Genomic DNA, 24,636 nt, shown 5'->3' on the forward strand with positions numbered 1-24,636 from the left:
TTTTAAGATCAGCGGTAGAAATATGCGTGGTCGTTATGAGCGAGTTCTTATTTCACGTTGCGTCAGCAGTTTCGCATATTGCGGCGAGTGGTCGATTGCCGGGATCACGCGGCGCTTAGACTTGCAATTCATCAATTCAAACTGTGCCTGGCAGATTGGTCTTTCTCATCGTGATTTCCAGTCGTGACTCCTAAGCACGTCAAACAGGAGAGTGACCCTCGGGGGGCCAGGAACAGAATATATCACGGATTGCACTAGTCAGGGAAACCCTCGGGGTAAACGTAAACAAAAGAGATTTTCGGCTTCTGCTCGGAGGAGTAAGATGGGCATGGCTAACAAGGGAAGTCCCATAGTCCCTTATGTTAAGCGAATTAGGCTGGGAGTCGTTGGAGACTCGTAGGCTGAGCGCTAGGCTTAGATTGCTTGAACAATTGAGAATGGATATGTTTAAGAGCGACACAGAGAACATAATATAAGAGCCACACTATATTTCCAGGTCCGATAGAAGCGATAAATTAAGAGAGATGTTTTGTCGAACGGATAGATATGGGAATTCGTTTTTCCCCCGAACTATAAAGGACTTTAATAAACGCTAGTCCCAACTTCGTTAGAGCACTTCTTTTTTTTTTTTTTAGCTGAAAACGGCTGGTGTCCTAACACCCCCTGCCACACACATTTTAGGCGACTTGCGGGGTATTATGTAGATGTTAAGTGTCACCTCCATATCTCGTTCAAATTTTTCTAGGTGATAGGGAATGGATAGGAAATAAGGAAATGCAGTTTTTGTTTCAAACGCCAACGCTATATGCTTTTCGAGATGTTTGAGACATTAAGTACTAGCTAGCTAGTAAAACGTCTAAATGAAAACCGGTATGTAACTATGCAAAGCTTGTTATTTTAATGACAATATTTTCAACTGTAACTCTCCTTGCACATTGCTCGGAAAAAACCGCACGGGTTTTAAATCGTGGCTAATTGCTTTTCATACCGTACGATTTCGACCCTATAAAAGGATTATTATCAACAGTACTGGAGACAGCTCTCGCACAAGTGAAACCGTATAGCGTTAAAGTGTGCATTTGTTTACGTGGATCACTAAGACTACGGTAGCCGGGTGGCCCCAATGACACTGGACGGCTGCAATGTGGCTAAAACTCGTGCTCTTGTTTTAACCGTACCATGTGAAAAGTCCCGTAAACTTCTTCATTGGACTATTAGAAAAACCCCGCGCGATTTTTCCCGCATGGGCGAAAACGTTTAATGTGCATGGCGTGAAAAATTGAAGGAGTATTTATGCAACCCGAGGCACAACAATAGGCCCCTTTTTCTCCGTTGCTAGGATGAAGGAAACCGACGGTGCATTGTTGTACTACGGGTCGGTTGCAGTTAAGAAGGTGCTGAACGATCAATGCGCTTAAGAAACGGATAAACTCAGTGTCAATGCCTTGTTCGCGGCGCGGGCGGCTTCTTGCTGTTTCAGTTCATAAAAGGAACATCAGATGGCGTTCAGTCCACGCTAATTGCTTCTATAAATGCCCCGAAGCAGTGAAGTTAATTTTTTTCACTGTTTCTAATCTAAATTTTTCCTTTTTTTGTTATCGGCTGGTGTTCTGACATCCCCTGCCTTGCGCCCATTGAGGCGCCTTTCGAGATAGAATATAGGTGCATACAACTATCGTCGTACCAGATCCGATGTTAGCATAATTATATGCAGCAATAGGATATTTTATTTTGTCTCCTGATGGAGAAATCGCATAGCTAATAGAATATCGGGATGTATCAGTCTATCTGCCCTCAAATCGCGTCTTCGGCGCCGCGTCAATCGTCTGTGTTTTGTTTTGGAGGCGCTCCTATGTAAATATTATTGTCCGCTTTGCTTCGGAGGAGGAGGGGGGGATTGCGTGACGTGCATGCATACTCCGCGTGATCGTCCGTGACGTCGCCGTGCAGACAGACGCACGCGGTCCATCCCCGTGACTCCTAGACACTACCTCCCCCTCCTCCCGTTGACCCGCGCCTCTTATATTTGCCACGCTGAACTTTGGCCGGTCACGTGACGAGACTCGAGACGTCTCGTCTCTCTCTCTCTCTGTAACAATCGGATTGGTCTCGGGTTCGCATCCCGCCAGTGACAGTTTTCTGAGAGTGGCCAATATCTAGTCATTTGATTGCAGAAATTTTAGGAAAGGCTTAACGAACAACAGCAGAACTAGAGGATACGCTGATGGCTGCAGTGTTCAGTGGCGCAGCGAGGGGGGGTGGGGGGGGTTTGGGGGATAAACCCCCCCCCCCCCAGAGCTCAGAGAAATTTTTAAGTTTAATCCATTTTTTCTTCATTAGATTGATATTACTAATACAATAGTGAAAGGATTGATAAAATATCCCTCAAAAAGCCGTAAAACTCACCATTTTGAACCAATTATCTTAAAATTCCGCAATTTATTAATCTCGCACCTACCGCTTATCCTGGTGGGTATGCCATACCCCCACACACACCGGTAATAGTTGCAGCTGAACCCCCCCCCCCCACCCCCCAGCCTTAATTCTTAGCTACGCCCCTGGCAGTGTTAGTGATGAGACCGATGCGGATTCGATGCCGATTTATATCATGAAAATGGATGGAGTGTCTAATCTTATTTTCTCTTGTGAATATCCTGAGACGTACCTGCTGTAAGGAAGTTTTTTATATTCATCGTCATCATCATGTGTCAGCAAATCCATGATTGGTTATAACGCAGCTCTAATATCCCCTAACCTTTCCACGCATTTCTTATCGCTTAACATCCAATACAACATGTCCTGTGTAACTCATTCGGGGGCCGTCCGTTGCCCTTCTTCCCTTCCACCTGTGCTTCAACGATTGTCTTCATCAGGCCGTCATACCTCATAATGTGGCCAATTAATTTGTACAATCCACTCCTTCAGATTTTTATTCATTTCGGCTTGAACTCTGTGAGGCAAGCTTAATAAAACTTCCGCATGCAAGTAAAGAAAGCGTATTTAAAAGAGTTTTTCATGGCTTGCGGAAAACATAAACTTTTATCCGCAGGTTGTAAAGGCCGTTTTACACGGGTACGGAATTGCGCAGGTTGGAGCTGCATTTATTTCTAAAATGGCGTGGAATTGCGCGAATGCATGAACGAAATTAGAACAGGGGCTATTTTGCCATCTCACATCCACGCATTCTCGCATGTGTTCTAGCAATTCACCGCTTTACACGACGCAATTTTGACTACGCCTTCGTACTAACGACAGAATCTGCGAGTACGTGCCTAGTGTAAAACGGCCTTAAGAGTGAGGCTTAGACTTTCGGCTTGTTTCTACTAAGAAAGTGGAATAGCCTAAGCGCTCTTCAGATGTACCTATAGATGCCTCGTATGAAGTACGTTTGGGTTCATGCGCATTGGAAATGAAGCTGAGCCCTGGCTCGCATTGGATTGCTTTTGCTTGGTCGCCTTGCGTTCGAGTGCTAACGAGCGGATGTGGATAATGATAGCAGTTTGATTCGGGCCGCAAATGATTCACGGTCCACGTGGACACGTGTGATTTGGGACATTCTCGGCCGTCTGTTTTCCTGACTGTCTGCTGTGTGGGAGGAGGGAGTCTGCGCGGGCGTTTAATGGGGCGGGTTCATTAGACCAGCCCTATTCTCTTTCTCTAATGTTTCGTATTTGGAATTATGGAGCCGAGTCACTAACGACGGACGGAGCAAGAAAGAAACAGTCCGTAGAGTAGCGCAGGCTATGAGTGCTTTCTGTGAAAAGAAGAATCTTATCACGGCTGAGAATACAAGCATAGAATTATATTAGCATGGAACAATAGGGTAGTTTCTTTCATCAAATAAAACGAAAGGCATTGATTGCGATTCGTTACCCACTATTAGTGTATTCACAATATACAAGTTATTTGGTTTTAGTAATCCCATTTTAGATGAATGGCAATGGTCAATTTTAAAACCGCATTTGAAAAAGGCCAGATTAGCGCCCATGCGATGCCACTCCACGTAACGTCACAGGGACCTAGTTTCTATACGAGTAGATAGGAGTTTTACATCGTCTGAGATGACCAATGCATGCTCGTGGCACAGGGCTCAGTGAAACATCTCTTAATAATCACCTATTAAAATTTCCTTTGGTCTGAAAGTTTCCTTCGTTTGATAGGGTATTAATAATCCTTATTTAAGCCAAGCGCGACCTGCTAGCTGGGTACTTAGCTGCCTGCTAGCATCCTGCGTCGTAACAGCGCTCAAAGCCTCGTCCCAAGGTCACCTCACTTACGGCAGGGGGAAACAGAACGACGTCATACCGAGTTTTCCCATCATTCATACTTAGCCGTCGCGTTTTCGCGCGCTTGCAATTTTGAACTTTTCATTTAATCGCTAAAAATAGATATCATCATTAAAAAATCTGAAAGCGTGAAATATGTTCTCCAGGAATAATTATCTTTCGATTTAGGCAATAAAAAAATAAAATGAAACCACCCTATTCTCCATTCAAACAATTCGGCTACATATGGAGCCTGTTTCCCTGTGGAAGCGAGGCTTGGACGTGAAAAGCAGCAGAGTAGAGTGGGAAGCATTCGAAATATGATGCTACCGGAAAATGGTTTTGATAAAATGGATCGGCCGTGTAAGTAATGAGATAGTGCTTTAAAAAACGTAAGTAGAAGACGGGACAACGTAGTTGGCCACATCATGAAACATGATGGCCTGATGAAAACAATCGTAGAGGGACAGGTGGAAGGGAAGAAGGGCAAGGGACGGCCCCGAATGAGTTACATAGGACAAAGGGTTATAAAGGATGTAAAAGAGAAGAAATACGTCACCATGAAAAGGCCAGCTCAAAGGAGAGCTGCGTCAAACCAATCTCAGGATTGTTGACTGCCTTTCGTACCAAAAGAATAGAGACTCGAGTTAGGCGCTTATAAAAACCATACTCTCTAAGCTATTTTTATGATTTTGGTAGCATTATTTTTCTTTTGACATCGCACGTTGATTAATATGGCTGAAAATGTTTTACCCTGCTGGATAAATATAGTTGATAGTGCATAAACATTTAACTTAAACTAAATTCCTCTCCACCACGCTTGAATCTTCAGATTTTGTTTACTCGAAGTATTTTGACTTATTTCGTCACATCGCGGTTAAACATTCTGTATTTTTGCTCAAATAATTTCATCCTCGTAATAGCCAGGTGTTTTTGTATTCCTTAGTTTCTTTTTAATCAAGAATTTTCATCGTTTTATCGCTCGCTTCGGTGTGAGTAGTTCATCCCTCCTTCAGCAGGGGCTCATGTTCTCCGTTCCCTTGTGGTTACATCATTCTTCCACGAATCATTGCCTATTTTTTCTGCCTTGCCGTTAGTGTCAGTGTTTAGACAGATGTTGGAGATCTCTCGCTAACATTTGCAGTAGCATCATTACATGGAACCTCATGGAATGTGGGAATAGTCAGCAACGTGACTGTACATCTATCGACGACACCAAGCCCAAAAAAATTATTTTTTGTGCGCGTATGCTTCTTGACATACGGCCTCCGCAGTCACGTGACTTATTGTTGCTTCTCTTCCGTCCCTCTGCCGGCAGTGGCCTGACAAATGATTTCGTGTACCATGTAGGCATTGGGCTCCCGACATATTTTACAGATTTGTATCTCTAGCCTTCTGGGTTCTCACACAAATAATTCACGCAAAAGTCTGAAGTTAACAACCAAATCACAGGAAAGGCTTACGTTACGACGGAGGGGAGCAGAAGTAGGTCATATGCTGGTAGTTGGCGGTGTCATTGAGGAAAGCGATGCAGATGCAATGTCCTCTGCGTCTACATACTATCCCGCAAGCCGCCTAATTAGGCGTATGGCGGGGGTGTTAATACACCAGGCGTTAAAAAAATAATAATGAAATGATATGTAACAGTTTTTGACGAACCGCGCAGCCTTGCTTTGTATTTTATCCAGTTCGCGGATTAAGTCTTTCCGCACCGGATCCCATACGCTCGCTGCGTATTCAAGGTGCGGACGGACGAGTGCGAAATAGCACCTTTCTTTCACTTTCTCATCCGACAATCTTCCCACTATACGCTTGACGAATCATAATTTCTTCACGGCCATGTAAACTCGTAGCGGACTGGCAAACAGACATCCCCATTTATATGTGCACCGATATTTTGTGAGCCGACGCGTGGATGGTCCAGCCATTGCAGGACAAAAGCGAAGGGACCGTTCATCGAGGCTAAAGTCCTCTCGTCAGTCGTCGCGAGCGTGGAGATAATCTATTTGTCCGCTGGAAATCAGAAGCGGGTCAAACAACGAACTTATTCTTGGATGATATTGTTCTGCCATTGCCTTCCAAACGAACTCGGTGATACCATCAATAATGTTAATGAGGACGTATCTGCTATCACATCTTGGTCTAAGCTAAATTTCCTCGTGTTAAACTCCATAAAAACTAAATCCATTATCATTGGCAACAGCAAGATGGTATCGAATTTAAATTTCACAGAACTACAAATTATATTGGTCGAGGAAGTAAGCATTCCGTTCTGTAATGGTGTGAAAAATTTGGGGCTAACATTAACCCTGAATCTTCCCTGGAAAGGACACACGATGAGGATATCCAACAAAATAAATGCAATTCTACATCAATTAAAAATCCATAGAAATTTACTGCCACTTCAGCTAAAAATGAAACTAGTTACCGCGCTCATTATCCCTCACTTATTGTTAGACTACTGTAGTCTTGTGTACAATGACTTAACTGAGGAGTTGAATATCAAGCGACAACGCCTGTTGAACTCCTTTGTGAGATTCATCCTATCTATATACAGCCCTTGTGGTGACTGACTCACTCATGGATACAAATTCCCGACCACTTCTAGAAGTGCTGGAGGGCTGAAATTTGGCACGCGTGCGGGGAACCCGAAATGATCCGGAGGAAAAATCCGAAAACCGGAAGTTTCCGCCACGTGTCGTCGCTAGGACGACAAAATGGCCGAAATCGGGCTTTTTTCGGGGACAGTCTTTCGGTTTTTATTTTACTGCGCGCGAATGGTGTGTGCCACACGGATCGCTAATGCATTTCCTGAAAGCTGACAAACGTGGGCACGTAATTACGTAATGTTGTTAATTTATTTTTAAGAAAATTGCAGCCAAAATGGCGTCCAAAAATTCGTTTTTCGAATAAAATTTCATAACTTCCGCTCCCTTCGACTTAATTTAAGGTATAGGATAACGAAAATGATTATTATATATGCTAATAACATCGTCTACGAAATGAAGGTAACAATTTTCTTTCGTCGTCCTTGGTTACTCAGAAAAAAATTAAAATATTCCGAAAATCACCGAAAATTACGATTTCCAACAGACTAATAGAAGATTATGTCAATTTTAACCTGACAGATTTCTTTCAAACTTTGTAGTTACATACACTTCTTTATTGTCTTTCAGAAAACATGAACCGTTAATAAATGATTCAATATATTTAACCGCGAAAAAATAAAAATGGCGGGCACTACTCACTTTTTTTGGGGACTGGTTTGTTTTTTATTGTATTACTCTCGAAATATGGATGTCATAAGGCACACTTCTATTAGAAATGACAGTAAATGAATGTGACCATATAGTATCGTCAACTTTAAACCCCCCGAAACCCCCTAAAAAATTAAAATTTTCATATAAGTAGCCTTTTCGGGTGCTTATCGTCACAATTCCGCCGCTTCTCCAATCCTTACCACTCATCGCTACGGAATTGATGTGGACGATTGATGACCGCTGGCAGTAAAAACCTATAAACCCCTGGTAAACCCTCATACACCCCCCCAAAAAATAAAATTTTGCATATAAGTCTACTTTTTGGGTACTTTACGTGACTATTCCACCGCCCCCAACGACTCATCCCCACGGAATTTATGTAAATGGATGGTGACCTCCAGGAGTACACACATTTAAACCCCCGGTATCCCCCTGAAATCCCTCCCAAACGTAAAATGTGTCATTTAGTCTCCTATTTGGGTACTTCTCGCAAACATTACGCCACACTACCCGTCCCCTCTGAGGTCTAGGTCCGGAATATTAGGTGAGGGCGAGCAACCGTAAACCATACGGGAAAAAATACCAGAAACCCCCGATCACCTCCTGGAACATCGCTAAAAAAATTAATGAATTTTAAAGTCGCCTTTCCGAGTAGTTTTCGTTACAATTTAACCGGTGCCCCTACCACTTATTAAAACCCCCGAAAACCCCGTGAAACCTCCCAAAAAATTTCTAACAAATCGCCTCTCCAGGTAAAAGAATCGTCAGACCACTGTTCCGGACCCCTACGACTTATCGGCACGGAATTTATGAGAACGATTTGTGACCACTGGTTTAACACAAGTATAAACCCCCCGGTATTCCGTTGGAACCCCCGCAAAAAATGAAAAACGTGCCATTAAGTCTTCTTTTATGGGTACTTGTCGCCACTATTACTCCGCATTGCACTACCCTTTACAATCATCGCTACTTGATCACTGTGGACGATTAGTGACCGCATGCATGACACATTAAAACCCCCGAATCCCCTTGGGCACCCCTCTCGGTGGAGAAGAGCATTAATGAGGACTAAGCGGAGCAGCCGCGGGGGGGCTCCTCGACCCCAAGGCGGCGAAGCCGCCCCACAACGATGAACGGCGAAGCCGTTCCGAGGAGTGACTGGCGTAGGCGAGGGGGAGCTTCAGTAACCCTCGGGCGGCGAAGCCGCCCTGCCGTTCAAGCGGCGCAGCCGCTGTAGACTCCACCCATCTCAACTCACACTCAACCCCTGGGCGGCGAAGTCGCCCTCCAGCGAGGAACGGCGAAGCCGTTTCGAGGAATGAGTGGGGCGCCTCCCTACCCCCTGGCCGGCGAAGCCGGCCCCTAGCTGAGGTGAGATTATTCGAACTTTAAAAGTCTTCGAGCGACCACAAATGTAGACGGCGAAGCCGGAACCGGGGTTTTTAAGGGGCGGAGCCCCTTAACGAGCGCGCGGAGCGTGCGAGTCTTTAATTTACGGCGAGATGAACTCATTACACCTTATTTTAAAAAAGCTGTCCTGGTTTTATCTTAAATCAAGGAGAAAATATAGCATGGCTTGTTGTATGTTCAATCTCTTTAAATGTGGTAGTCCTCTGTATTTATAGGATCTTTTTCTCCCCAGTTGCAAGCACACTAATATTGTTACAAGACAAGACCCCTGTTTTTTTCTATGCCCCACAGTTCCGCACAGCTACAGTTCAGAAGTCATTTACTGTTGTTGCCTCAAAGCTGTGGAACGATTTGCCGAAACATTTAAAAGACAGTGCATCACAGGAAATATTTAAGAAAAGGATTGTCACCCACCTACTTACTTGCTACCCATGAACACTGATCATGTAATTTAATAATCAATTATCCACTCATTGATGTGATTAATACCTATTGTTGTGTTAGAAGTAGTAATCTAGTTCTTGTTTCATTTGTTAAGCTATATTTCCTTTTTTAAGAATGTGTGTTATTTATTTCGTGGTATGTTTAATGTTCGTTTTTCTCTTAGAAAAAGAAATTATTCTTTTCCAGTTTTACTATGTTAATTCCTGTTTAATATGTTAATTGTACTGCTCACCACTTTAACAATTTCTATGTTCCAAAGGAGTTAAAACTCCTAGAGCAATAAATGAGTTTTTTGTTGTTGTTATTATTATTATTTACTGAGTTCGAATGAGATAACACCTTTTTGTACTTCACATTGAAAATCAAGGAAAGCAGTGCTCGCAACAGGAGACTCGATTAGTAGTTGATAGTAGTCTTGGATAGCGATGTATACACCGATATACTTTGAGAGCCGGCGCGTGGATAGCAAGACTTTGTGGCTCACCCATTGCTGAACAAAAGCGAAGGAGTCAAATTTTACTCGTACGATTTTTGAGGATTAGAAATACGAAGATACGCCTGTGAGAAATTATATTTTGAGATACTACTTTGCGGCTGGGAGCGGTCGATAAGTATCACGTGACGTAAACATCAGTGAGTCAGAGAAAAAAAATTCATTCAATTTATAATATTTAATAAATATACTGTTTTATGTAAATAAAATATGAAATTTTATACAAAAATAAAATTTTATGAAATAATTTTACCATTACTTACCGACGAAAGGTCATTTAGTTTCCCTCGAATGATTTTTTTGTATCATTCAAATGCACGGAAATAATGCACCATACGCCTATCGTGTGAAATTCACGTGACGCAATAACCACGTCACCATGGACACGCTCGAGGTGTGTTGGGACCAAGGCGGTGACCTCATCCACCCTTTCATCTTCACTGTAAGGTTTAAAGCAAGTCAGCTGTATTGTCGCCTCTACAACTATCGCCCGCAATGTGGCTGCGCGTAGTGTAGCCCTTGTGAAGCATTGCACGAATTCGGGTTGAAAATATAATGATGTATGCATTTTTTCGATCATTCCACAGAGAAATCCAAATTAATCAATTGAGTAACATTGAAGTCTTTTCACCCTATCACTAATTTCACGATAAAATGAAATTTACGAGGAATACAAGGTGCATTTTTCCAATTTATTTTCCATTTTAATTGAGGAATCGAATATCGCATGCAACTTCATGTTGCTGTAGCATTTTCAACCACGAATTTCATGGTAACTTTACACCTTCTGTTACCCAGGTGGGCATTACAAACACCCTGATGCATTTTCGAAGCTCTCGCACACGTGAAATTAATTATCACCAAACTATACAACTATAAAATACCAGTAATTGTAATTGATCAATAACCAACTCATTGTTGAACATGACTGAATTTTAGTGCATCGTTCTCCCCCCCTTTTAATGAAACGCAGATCCCCCCACATACTGAAACACTGATTGGCATACATCGAAAATTGGGCAATGAATTAAATCTACTGGAATTTGGAAGTGTTATTTAATGATTTCTAAATTGTTAAAGTCAATGATAATTATTGATGAGATGAATCATGTCCTTTAGGACAAACTTTTCCCATCAGTGTCAAGTATACAAATACATAGATTATCTAAGTCCATGGTTCCGCGCACTATGCTACTACAGTGTAATTGTGCATTTTAAGCTATATATGAGCCTTGAAAATAGGTGACGATATGGGAAACCAAAGCGTAATTGGCCATTAATTTTCTGACCCGTTGGCTAGTACGAGAAAAATTTATTCCGTCTTTGACCATTTTTTTCTTCGATGACGCTCTTCCCAATTGTCGCTATTTTTTTTTTCGTTGGCGGGGTAGGTCAAAGTCTTGTTTGGAGGCAGAGATGGGTGCTGGCGTCTTTAGAGAGACCTTTGCGCGCTTGTCTATGGCTATCGGCGTCGTTATCACCCACGCTCACGGCGGGAGAGGTCGCCACTGTATGTGTAAACGGAGAGAGAGGGAGGGAAAGGGGGTGTGCTGTCATCAGAAGGAAGAGGGGGGGAGGGTGAGAAGGGGTGGGCACGGGAGGACCTTGGATTAGTCTACAGTGAGAACTTCGAGACGAGAGAAGACTGTCTTTGCCACTCCTCGATTGTTAGCACTGTCCCCTATCCTATTCTGCGTCGTCTTTGGCTGTACTTCGGAGACTTGAAAAGTGTTCAACAATCGCTCCGCGCTGCTCACTTGTCTTCATCGACACTTTTTCCTCCGCGGAAAGGGTTCCTCAACCTCCTCTTCGTCGTCCAAAGAAGTATTCCCATCGTTGACTAGCGAGAAGTGTTTTTTTCTTTATCCGCTCCGCGTTCCTTTATTGTCTTCACCGGCTAATCCTCCGCGGAGAGTTCCTTTTTAAGCTTTACTTTTCGTCCTTGGTATTTGCCCCCCCCCCCTTCCCGGAGCACGTACGGTGCGTCTTGGTTTCCTTGCAGCCACCGTTGTCGCAATATGCCTCGGCAGCAACAGTACGGTCGCCGGAGAGGCTTCAGACATCGCCGCGAGTATCAGGAACGGGACAATTCTACTCCCTTCTTGATATTCTTTGTGTTTTTGGTAGTGGCCGCCCTGTCCTCCGATGAACAGCCGGCACATACTCCTCTCCACCTCGAGTCATCAGGTAAATCAGATCCAAAGAACCCTAGATTTTTTTTTTAAAGCACCAGAGAAGAATGAAATTTGAAAATCAATGAACTTATCCCGATTTGCAATGCACCAAGGCTTCTGTAATGGTTGAGTCAATAGTGCAACATAGATTTAAGGGAAAAAAGCCGCCTACTATACGAAAATGTAATTTTCCCGTTCTAAGTTTTGATTTTACGCGTTGAAAGAAAGCAGTTTTCATGTCAAGCTTGGCAAAGTTATCTCTCCTTTTGGTGGTGATAGATATTGGTGAATAATGTAGAACGTAAAACCTGTGAGAAGATGTTGTCGATCGGTAAACTGAGGTGGGAGGCCTTACTATTTTTTATGATTACACGATTGATGCATTATTATTTAATTTTATCGCCCCAGTTGAGACTCAACGGGCTCCTCCGCTAACATTTTATCAAAACAAAATTTTCAACCAGCAGTCAGCTTAATTGTGAATCGGTACCAATACCGAAGTTTTCGAGATCTCGTAATTAATTTCTTTCAAATTTTAGTCTGCTGATTTTTCTACGACTTCCTTATAATTTGTATTGCTTTTCAAATTCTCATGTTAAAATTGGACTCTCACAGGTTACATTTTTCGTTATTACGTATAAAATAGTGCCAACAACAGTGCCATATTTCGTGTTCTTCTTCACTCTTTCGAACGTAGAAGGTAAACGTTTACGTTTTAACAATGTTTTATAATTCATTGTTGAAGCCGAATAAACAGTGAGTAAAACGATATATGACATGACCCTACGGAGCTTTTTCTATGGAGCCCTACGGCAAACTTTCGTACAAATGTTCATCTTTTTTCCGGCGATAGGAGGTCTCAGAGTCTTCAATATTTACGGTATCCATGAAAGATTGTTTTGGCTGTATTTTACGTAACTTCATTTTTTCTCTCATTTTTTCAATATTGTATTTTTTAATCAATATCATGTAGGCAAAAGTTTATAAATCAAAAAAAGGTAATGTAAATTTTCCGTTAGTTCAGCTTTATACTTATCCATGTTGGTCGAACATAATTGCCACTTCAGTCAACTTATTTAACGTCAAATGACATTATAAATTTATGCACCACATATCCGCGATCTAAATTCAAACTTTATCATCAATTAATGGAGCTTTTTCTATGGAGCCCTACGGCAAACTTTCGTACAAATGTTCATCTTTTTTCCGGCGATAGGAGGTCTCAGAGTCTTCAATATTTACGGTATCCATGAAAGATTGTTTTGGCTGTATTTTACGTAACTTCATTTTTTCTCTCATTTTTTCAATATTGTATTTTTTAATCAATATCATGTAGGCAAAAGTTTATAAATCAAAAAAAGGTAATGTAAATTTTCCGTTAGTTCAGCTTTATACTTATCCATGTTGGTCGAACATAATTGCCACTTCAGTCAACTTATTTAACGTCAAATGACATTATAAATTTATGCACCACATATCCGCGATCTAAATTCAAACTTTATCATCAATTAATGATATCTTAGCGTGTCAAAATAAGTTTTTAAGTAAACGGTGATTTTTAAATATTGTAAAAAATTATTTCTTTAATCCTAATGTGTATTCTTTTCTTCCGGCAATTTCTAATTTTTATTAAAAATCATCCGCACAGCGGCAATAATTGGTTTTGCTATTAATTTAAACAAGTTGATTAAACCGGGATGATTCCCCGAGACGGTAAAACTCGTCGTCGAAATATAAAGGGCGTAGAAGACCGGGTATTATATGGAAAATTGAACGTAGCGTTGCTTTCATACCAGGATGACCTTGAGAGATAGTGCTCCGTAGGCTGAACCTGTGACTCAGTCAGCTCTACGCGTCTAGTATTGGAGAGTTATCCAGGATCCCTAGTCTATAAATAGTGCTTCATAACATTTGTAACTCTCTTGTAAAATTTTCAGCTAAAATCCGCAACGAGTCAGAAGATATTTCGCTGTTCTAAACAATTAGTTGTTGAGGTAACCTTGAGTGTAACTTTATATTTTCAGGAGTGTGGGAACTGTTTGAATTCTACGGCACAATATAAATAACGTAAGATACATATCTAACTTCAAAATTTGTGATTAATTGTTTTTTATTTAAATATAGAGTTCCGTCAAGTGCAGCCTGAAAATATACGTTGTATATTCGTGCATGATTAATGCGCAGAAATTTTAATTAAAATCACCACATGCATGAATTTGAAACCAGCTTTGCTTCTCGAATTCCATGAGCATACTTCTTAGTACTTGGAATGCCACAATCCTATATTTATGTTACTGCTAAATTTTTGGGTTTGACGTTCAGGTTACTCTCTGTTTCATGCCAGTTCCATTTCTTCGTCGATCCTCTTTCCCGTATTCCTCGTGATTGGCTCTGAAATGCTGAAGACGCTGTTATGTGAAACCTCGAATCACTCATCTGCCCTGTTGAAAGCGCCCGGGTCTAAAACCCGAAACGTCGACTTTGAAAAATCTTGATCCAGCGGAGAAATTGAGAAGAATTTCTTCAACCGTTTAAGCCGGGAAAGCATACGATCTCATTTATTCATGAGGAACATTTAATTGCGGTGTTTTCGTTGCCCATTTTTTAATTGAAAACAGATTTATTTTTTCCCCTCATTTAGGAAAAGTCTAGGCTTAGGCTAAAATTTAGGCTATTGATCCTAAATATAATATCCTAATGAACGTGCCTTTCCATTCTTTGCAGAATCACGGACGTGCTCGGGGACGGAGTTCAGGTGCAACAACGGGCGATGCATCCCAGAGCATTGGCAGTGCGACAACGAGAAAGACTGCGGCGATGGATCCGACGAAGACAAGGACACGTGCCGTAAGTGTGTTTTGCGTTTCTTCACATCAAACCAGATCCTCGCGTTCCCCCTTCCATCCACCCAACCCAAAGCGCTGTGGCAAAGTCACGGACTCTCGCATCTCCTCGTACATCTCCCCACCCGCTCTATGACTTCAACGCGATCATTTCCCGCGCGCGCGCGCACACACACGTGTTCAATGGCGGCTGGGTCGCCATTTTGCCCTCTTGCTCACCCTGGTAACGCTGAACAATGGGGATTGTACTTATATTTTGTTAGGTCAGAAGGTCATTGTTGACCGCCGAAGGAAGGATATGGCTTTAACGATTATTTATACAGATTTTCATGAAAAACTGTCTTCGTTCCATTCTAGGTGGAAAGAAATTAGTTGTCATTGAGAATAGCGGGAGCAAAAATCTATCGTTTTACTTTATAAGGTTTGTAGTGTATTAAAAGTCTCCTATCAAAAAGTCAATAATGACAATGAAGTATATATACTTTAACTGACATGACTATTCAGTATTTCATTTCTGAGAAAAGCTTGCATTTTCTGCAGTTTCTTTTTCACCTTGGAAAATTAAATAGAAAGCTATAAAAATTTAATTGCACCATTAAATCTTTTTATTCGAAGTTTTCGGTTTTATTCTCATCTTATTTTGCCACAAATCGTAAATATCGTTAAAACCTCTCTCATTTTATATCGCATACGCTGCACTTCCTGTTCCTTACTTTCATTGTGACGCAACTTTCGCGATCCTGGAGTATGGTTTTCCAAGCGTGCTGGGTAATGCAAAAAACATGGGTGCGAAGCGAAATTGTTCTAATTACGTTTCATCGTCATTTTTATAAATATTTACCAGATTTTGTTGAATCATGTCGATAACTTTACTTATTTTACGTCTTCCTTTTGTTTCCACTCATATGTTTTACCGATATAATCTCTAAAAGCTATATGTCAGACCATTATTTCGTATTTATCAATAGGCATACAATTCCCATATTTTACAGAAAGCGCCCTAAACGTTATGCGAGTGGTAAGGTGTGTTGTTAAACTTCGCCTTCTCACGAATTCGGAAGGATTACTTCTCTTTCTCCTTCAACTCAACCATTCGTCTCATGGGACACTCGTCTTTGTTTGCATTCTGCACCCACGCCGCCAACCGACCAAATTAATACCCGCCGAACACGTCCACGTGCACTTGCGATGGCGGTTTGAATCAAACCCGTGTGCGCGCGCACCCTCCCACGTGATCGTCAGGGCGGCAACCACGCGTCCAAACCTCAGAGTAAATATAAACAACGGCGCCGATTTTGGCTGCGCGGTAACCAAAAGTTGAGGCCAAAATTGAAATCCGAACTCTGCAAAATAGAAAAAGTTAGCTAAGGACATTCTAAGTAATAGATTTTATAAAAAGCATGTCTCTCCTTCGTAAAATTAAATATTTTAGTATTTAATTTATTTTAGTTTGTCCAAAAATGGCTATAAATTACAGGAAAAACTAAACAAGGACAAAAATAAATCAATGGCACATGCGGCCACCATAATAGTATTATAGAATTTGTAAGTTTCATCATTTACAATATGTCCTCACACTATTAATATATTTAGTCCTCGCACCAAATATGTCCATCTTTCTAGAGGACATTTTATACTTATTGCACATCCTGGTAAGAGGAGGGTTTTCACTGTATTTCTTATGGCTCCCTTTCCTCAATAACACTCTATTATTCCTGCAGCACATTTTAGGCGCAGGAAAAGTGTTGGAAATAAAATTTCCACCCGAAATAAACAAAACGTAAACAAGCTCTGTCGTTCGTCAACTCATCAGTCCCATCAAGTGATCTCTGGTATTGACGTTTCAACCTTATATGCGATACGTAGAAGCCAGACGCGGTATTTTACGATAATTTATGGGTACTATATATTGTGTGTATACATATATGAAGGAGAATATATTCAGCATCATAAATTCTCTACTACTACTTAGGTAGACATAGTAATTCCATTGGTTTATTTTTGTACTGGTAGAGTTTGCTCTGTGATTTGTTGCCATAGCTGGATAAACTAAAGTAAATAAATATTTTGTTTTATAAATCGCCTTCGTCGTCAGGTAATCAGGCCCATCAAGTGATCTCTAATATATTTACGTTCCAACCTTACATGCGATGCGTTGAAGCCGAGAATCGCTCTTGTTAATATATACTCCGAGGTCTATCCTTCTATCCCTTGACATATGGCCCAATCAGTTGTGTAATCTCTCCCATGTGTTTCCCGCATAGTGTAATGCACCGTGGTGTCTTTACTATTAGACCCTATCATTTTTCTGTTATTTTCTCTGTATTATATAACTCATTGACGTAAAGGGATGTCCCCCGGTCAATTTAATTTCGGAAGGATTTGTTTTAAGTCACGTGGCCGATGAAGTCACAGGATTCTGTGTTTAACCCCGATTATAGGAAATTCGGCTTAAGATCCCGACCAATTAATGGACCTCAATCATTTGGTTTGATTTGGGAAGGAAAACTATTCCAAAGTCTCTATCAGATAATTTTCAAGCTGTTTACCTAAAGAGAAAGTTGTTATTTCGGTAAATCCCTGTAGTATCGATCGTGTTAACACATCGAGGAGAACTGTATAAGGTGGAGATAACCATTCAATTGAATTTTTCAAGTGCTTAGCCTCACTGTAAGAATAAACGCAGAAAATAAGTGACTTCCATGGAATTTTAAGTTTACTGGAATTCAAACGTGTCATTCATGCAACCTGTCACTATCTTCGTTTGAGTATAAATTTATTGTATGTTTTTTGTACATTTTTTCACTTATCCAATTACATTTATTTTTCATCCCTAGCAAATTGATGGCATTGCGTGGGGTAGAGCCCCCTTTTTAACATTCTCAAACTAATAATGTTTCATTGAATATTTTTATCTTGGGACATCGAAGTAGATAGTAAATGATGTCTATGTTTTGTGAGAATTTTCTTGGGAGCCGTTTTTCATTTTCTCTCCTTCTGTTTTCTCCGCCCCACAATGCTACACGGTGTTTAAAAACACTGCCTCAGTCATGGGGTGGCGACACAGTCGAGATAAGAAAGAAGATGGAAGAGTGCTTAATCCGCCAATGTTGCAGTCTTACCCAAGTGGTTTTAAAATGCGCCACATTTAACTTTCATCGTCTATCGAATACATTTCTATGGGAGAACGCGATATCAGAAGTTTAACGCACGAGACACATTGGCTCATAAAGGTTTCACGACTATGTAGTTGTCATTTTCATCTATGTGTACTAGTCTCTGATATTTTAGAAGTATTTTCACGCATATAATAGTTGTAATTACTTCTTGGAATACGTATGTAGTGTGCTGCATAACGTTTCGTTAATTTGCTGCAGTGCCTTTTTTTTGGTATTATCATTGTCCCAAATTTTTGTGGTCGTTTTTCAGTTGCAATAATTGGTGTCCTCTGTTGATTTTACGTAATAAGAATCGTGGTTTATTTATTGGCCTGTTACTCCCTTGAATGCCTTTGATTCTACAGGTTTATGCAGAACTCAACAATGAATCGTTGCCATGTGAGCTCTAGTTTCCTGTTTTTTCTTACCTATAAATACCAATTAAATGTTGATGGTTGGGTCAGCCATAAATCAAATCAAGCGCATCGTGTGTCGTATATCACCGCTTGAAATTCCCTATTCCGCTTGGGCTTTCACTCATTTGATCACGCTGTGACATGCTTCCGTGCTAAGAAAACTCACTCTTTGTGAGGCGTATGGACAGGGTGTGAGAGAGGTTTTTTTCATCTATCGTCTCAGATGAATGCGCTAAAAAGCACGAGTACTCGAATAAGATAAAAATGATGTTGTGACTTTGTGCAATGCAAAATATTCCGTAAAATTACTGTCGGTGATTATGAAATTCATTTTTCGTTAAATTTGCCTGTCTTTCTGACGCGTCAAACTGTCAAAGACGAGATAGGACTGAGGGTGTCACCTTATTGAAATCGGTTTCATCCATAATAACGAATTTAAGGCGGTATTTATTGCCAATTCCTCTCAACATTCGTTATTATGAAGGAAATCGTTTTCCTCCACAATAACGAATTTAATTTGGTATTTAAAGTCCATTTTATTCAACTTTTACCAATACTATTCCAATACTATTTAAGATATCATGATATATCGTGCCAATGTCATTTTGTAGTTGTGTGGAATCGACTATAAGTAATAATATTTTTGTCGTAATATTTTTTTCATTTAATAATTCCCTCTTATAAATTACAATGGGAGGGGTTGTAATGACCAGTTTAATCCGAAAACAGAATAATGGGCAGCTGTACAATCGGGATTTGGCTGTACATATGTATTTCGTGAATATGGTATGGTATCGGACGTGCCTTTGTTAAATGTTTTATCTTGATTCCTTTGTTTTTTTTGCTTTATTTCTCCGTCTATGTGAACCTTTCTGACCTCTCTTCCGTTCCCATCAACCCTTTTTTCTGCGTGCAAAATGCGCGCGCATTCGTCCCCACCCCAATCACTGCACCTTTCACCTATGCACCCTGTTCGTCGCCACCTGAAGGCAAGCACCCGTGCCTCGAATCTCAGTTCCGGTGCCCTGATGACGTGTGCATCCCGACGGCGTGGAAGTGCGACGGAGCGGTGGATTGCCCCGGCGCTCAGGACGAGGCCGGCTGCGACTGTAAGTCACCGTCCGCTCATCTACTCATCGGCGGCTACCTCACCCTCACCATCCTATTTATTAACCCCCTTATCCCTCTTCACCACTTCCATCTTGTGCCCACCCCCGGCGACCCCTAGAAGCTACCTAGAAGTTTTGTCACAGAGTAGTCTTCCTTCGGAACGAAACTTTCATCGTGTAAACAATTGGATGCGTTGCTAAGGCCTACTATTGGTTCGTGCATCAAAACTTTTTCCATGCATGAAAGTTCAACCATAATCGACATTTTTTATTAGTACACGAGTCCGTTGTAATATCCAGCGAAATTATCCGACCCTTATCGATTTTTATTAATGTTAATATTTCCCAATAGGTAATTATATTTTGTCAGAACTTTTTCTCAAACTTTCGAAATTTTTTATAGCATTGTTATTGATTTTTTGGGCCATAAGGGCACTATTTTTGTAGAATTCGTGATAAATTTTCTCATAAAAACTTGCAGTTGTATCCAGCACAGCAAGGTACTTGTTTATTCATTTTCACGAATGGAACTAAAATTTTATTTCTCTATACATCTATTTAATACTAAAAGACATCATATACGAAATTAAAATAGGATTGTTCCTGGAATTCCTTGTTCATAAAGTAAAGATATGAAATTGTTATTTGTATTCTTAAATTGCCTAGTTGATTAGGTCTTCGTGAAAATTATTTCGGAGAGTTATTGAAAATGGTTTTTCCTAGGGACACGGGCGGTAAGGAATCCTCGATTTAGGCATTTTGACTCCCTTAGTGTTGAGATGAAGTAAAGAAAATGCGTACGAGGAAATGACAGCTTTCTGCTGTGGTCAAATAGACAGGAAAGTGTTTGCCGCACTGGTAGCGCGAATTTAGGTATAAAAATAGAGCGGTCCGTATGCTGTACCTTGAGGAACTACAGTTTTATATAGAAATGTGTGAATAAAGTTCGATTTTGGAATAGGATTCAAGAGGCAAAATGTTTTTCAGGCTTACAAACCTCAGAGTGAAAGATGGTGAGATAACGACCAGGAATTCTCATCGCATTTTATTGTGATTTTTTTAATGCGTGACAGTAGCTTCTTAGATCATCCTGGGGTTGGACGCACTGAATTTTCATTCATCCTACTACCTTGCTTCCTATCCACCAGGCATTGTACATTCCTCACCCTTATTAACTTTTCTTCTCTCCTCTCTTAAGGTTGTCTCATGATGCTGACTGGTTAGCGGGCGACTCACCCTAGAAGGAATGCCCGAGTGACGATATTTTTTGTGCATATTTTTTTACAATGTTACCTTTCGTGAGGTCGTGCGTGGTGCATCCCGAGCGGTGTACCAGCATTCCTCGCCCCTCAGTCGTTGTTCACCGTCTGATTCGTCCATTTTTTTCTGTCTTCTCTTTATCTCCCTGGTCCCCTCCGACGACGACGATGATGACCCTGGCTACAACTCACCGCGGCGTCCCTCTCACTTCATGACCCCAATTTGACCCCCTCATGACCTCATCATCATCATCATGTCTTGCCGTTGCTGCTGCTGCTGCTGCTGATCATCATCGCCGAGCAGAGAAGAAGGTTTGCGGTTCGGACGAGTTCACTTGCCGGGGTGCTCCAGGGGAGTGCATCCCGCTCACTTGGGTCTGTGACGACGCCGTCGACTGCTCCGACGAATCGGACGAAAAGTCCTGCAGTAAGCAAGCAACGCGAATGGGATTTTTGGCGGGGGATTTGCCAAGACTGCCCCTTCATAACCCTCAACCCCCTTTTTGATCGCTCGTTGTTCTTCACACGTCCCTCGTTTTCCCGTCCACTTGGACAAGTTCCGTTTGCAAGCAAGTTGTCTCTCCTGACACAAGCTCCATCGGTCAGGGGCACGTATCTTTTCGGTAACTTTTCGATCTTCTGTCCGAGTTGAATCGTATTCATTTTAATGGATTCATGCAATATTTATGAACATATTTGGAAGTCAGGTTCCCTACAAGGCAAAAGGCCTGTTTTTTGGTCACCAATAGGGTTTTACATGCATTGCGCATATGATGGAAGGATCCATATACATCCTTCCTGCATATAAAATATTTTAACAGAAAAAAAGACTTTCTTTGACATAAAGCTTGAATTTGACTACAAAAGAAAAAGAAACAAAATCTTCACGAGTACGTTTATGCAAGACATTAACCATTGTTTTTCTAATCTAAGAAAAGGTTTTCAAAATGTCTCCTCATTAATTTTGCTCGGTAGTTTATCATATAATTTAGGTCCTGTAAACGAAAAGGATCTTTTGAAAAGCGTGAACTGGTTGGCATTTGACGCGGGAAACAGTTTTGCAGGCGTGTCAGCACGTCGAAGTGCGTGCGAATGTATTTTGACCACCTTATGTGACTAGTAGCCGGCTCTATAATGTCTGGTTAGCACTAACCCTAAGATGATGCATCCTTTCACCTTGCCTGGCCGTGGCTCAAAGTTATGTTTAGCTTGAAGTCTGATCTTAAGTAGAAGCTAGCTAGAACTTTGAACCACCTTTAGGAAAAGTTAAAGGCTGTACCATTTTCTTGTTAGCATCAACTAGAGGGTTTAAAACGGACCCTAGGAGTTTATCCAATTTCGACTTTTTTTACTGGCAAGGACCCAGTAACATTATGTATTTATCGTGGAGCCGTATGAGGCTCATAGACAAGAGTACTACATGCGGGAAACCAATCAGTAGTGGGTATTCATAAAGGACAGAAAAATATAAAACCAGACTGAACTCCCAAGCAATAAAAGCAGCCAAATTTACAATGAGCGGGAACTCCATACTGCTATTGAATTTCACTCCAGCGGAGAAAAAGGTTGTCTGGCGAAGTGGGGCGAGTATCTTACGTAAATCGATCATCATGCCAAAAGATATGCACGAGATTCCAGAGCGTCTCACGTAAGATCTTGTATGATATGTGGCACGATGTGGTGCAAGTCATTAAAATTAGCTAAATTAGACATTTAAATGTATCCACTGTAATAATCGTCGCACGACGCGTTCATTGTTCCAACAAAATGTTTGTAACAATGACGAACCTTGTCGTGCGGAAAATATATTCAGTGGAAATATTGCCTTGTCTCACGTAATGTTTGCAATAGCCCATTGTTATCAGTGTTTTCGGTAATAATGGCGATGACTTCGGCAAGGGCGTCCAGAATGGACAGAGAACTGGAACGTGTGAACACGAGTGATCAAACGGTAACCCATCCGTAAGGATTAACAACTCCTACTACTAACAATGAGATTGCTATGTTACTAACAAGCGCATGCGCACTGGCACTGGAAACTATCCGTCCTATCTGGACAAATAAATCCTTGTCGCTGCATCCAATCTTTCCTTGCACCTTCACATTCCCCTCCTATTAAATTGAGCATCCAATATCCCATCCCTTATACCTAGTTATCTAAAATCTTCTCAAACATAGCGGGGCACGCATTTATTTCTTCGGGACTTTTTATCTCTGAAGAGAATCCACTCAATTCAATGAATTTAAGAAGATGGCCCAAAGCACTGGTTGAACCAGTCCTTAGCTAATTTTGTCGTTCAAGAAGATTGTTTTTATTGGAAATAAAGAAATAAAAACTTTTTAGGTTCACTGTTATAGTATAAGAGTGAACAGTGAACCTTACAAAGGTTTTATTTCTTTATTTCCAATATGGAGAGGTTTCACAAAGTAAAGCCTGAATATCAGTTATAGATTGTTTTTCTGTTTAGGTGTTTATCTAAGTTCTTTAGTTCACTTACTTCCGTTCGGGAAATTGATACATTAGTGTGATAATATAAACTCTTGCTTGTTATTGCTTCTCCATGAAAATTTAAGGTTGCGCCGCTCGGCCATCTTTGATTTATAAGAATAAAAAACGAGAAATGACTAATTTTTGGACGTCCTCCGTAGGCGTGTTGCTTTTTCAGTGAAATTCGAGGACCTTTTACACTCGGTACATTAAATGATGATACAAAATAAAAGTATTTTTTTAATAAAAATAACAATGCTTTATCGCGAGCTTAGAAGAATACGAGTAAACTTTTGTTCAAAAATATTTTCAACGAACTTTGATGCAAGCAAATGCTATGACCCCCTAGCATTCTCGTTCCTTTAAATGATAGCAGCGCCGCCATCGGCATTTGGTGGCCATTTTTTTAATTGATCTCATATTTAATTTTAAATTTTGAATAGCAATCGAGATAAAGTTAAAATCGTAATAAAGCTGTTAGAATATTGAATTGTATTTTGGTTCTGAGTTCTCCTAAAAAATTGGGCTTGATAGCTAATCGGAAAGTGGGTTAAAATTGAGTTGCAAGTTTTGACCCGGACAAGATGACAAACAACAACGCGAGTTTACAAAAACGTCATAAAAAGGGATCGAGATAGCCTTCATTTTCAGTATTACTGGCGACTATGCCGTGCCTATATGACTAAAAGTATACCGGAATGATCAGTAGATTATTGTAATCTTCATTTGATCACCTCAACGTTCCGTAGCCTTTTTAACTGCCGAAGGTAGAATGAATCCGGGATATATTCTGTTGGCTAACGGTTTTCTACTGAGAAGTTTTTTTATAATGAAGAGTTTGCCACTCAAATTCGTTATGGTTTTTGATGGAAATCTGAGGAGTGCTTCTATATGTCTACAAATATCATTTTTAGGGCTCGGAGGAAGGGTAAATTATTTTTCTGAAGAGGTTGACCTCTGAGATAGGCAAAACTAGCTGTTTTTAACCCGTGCGCATGAATTCCTAGCTGTGTCTGGGATTGCGACACCTATTGACGTATGTAGTAGAAAATTATTATGAATATAGAACATTACACGTGTCGGGAACTCTATGAAGGACGGTTCAAATGAAAAATTTAGTGATAAATTGGGATTAACAAAAAAATAGCTTCATTCATAGCGTAAAATAGATAGAAAATAGTTCATAGAAAAAAAATAAGTGCTAACTGAATGCCATCTATCATTTTTCATGGTAACTATGACAACAAACTGACGCACACAAGGCATTTTTATTTATTTGAGCTGTTTCTCAGCCGCATCGATTTACTTTCCCAAGTT

General features: G+C 40.8%; 1 protein-coding gene across 5 annotated transcripts in view; it reads left to right on the forward strand.

Moving 5' to 3' along the window:
* Positions 1 to 24,636, forward strand: part of LOC124157990 (low-density lipoprotein receptor) — a 223,772-nt gene that overhangs the window by 163,079 nt on the left and 36,057 nt on the right. For 3 of the 5 annotated variants that reach the window (XM_046533123.1, XM_046533125.1, XM_046533128.1), the window contains exons 3-4: positions 14,771 to 14,893; positions 21,136 to 21,258. In XM_046533123.1, coding sequence (XP_046389079.1) covers positions 14,771 to 14,893; positions 21,136 to 21,258 — 246 coding nt within the window. Of the gene's footprint in view, positions 1 to 11,483; positions 12,060 to 14,770; positions 14,894 to 19,452; positions 19,573 to 21,135; positions 21,259 to 24,636 lie in introns of those variants that run through there. The other 2 variants (XM_046533126.1, XM_046533124.1) reach the window with 2 other exon arrangements.

Source organism: Ischnura elegans, chromosome 4 (assembly GCF_921293095.1).
Source record: "Ischnura elegans chromosome 4, ioIscEleg1.1, whole genome shotgun sequence".
In the NCBI taxonomy this organism is placed as follows: Eukaryota; Metazoa; Arthropoda; class Insecta; order Odonata; family Coenagrionidae; genus Ischnura; species Ischnura elegans.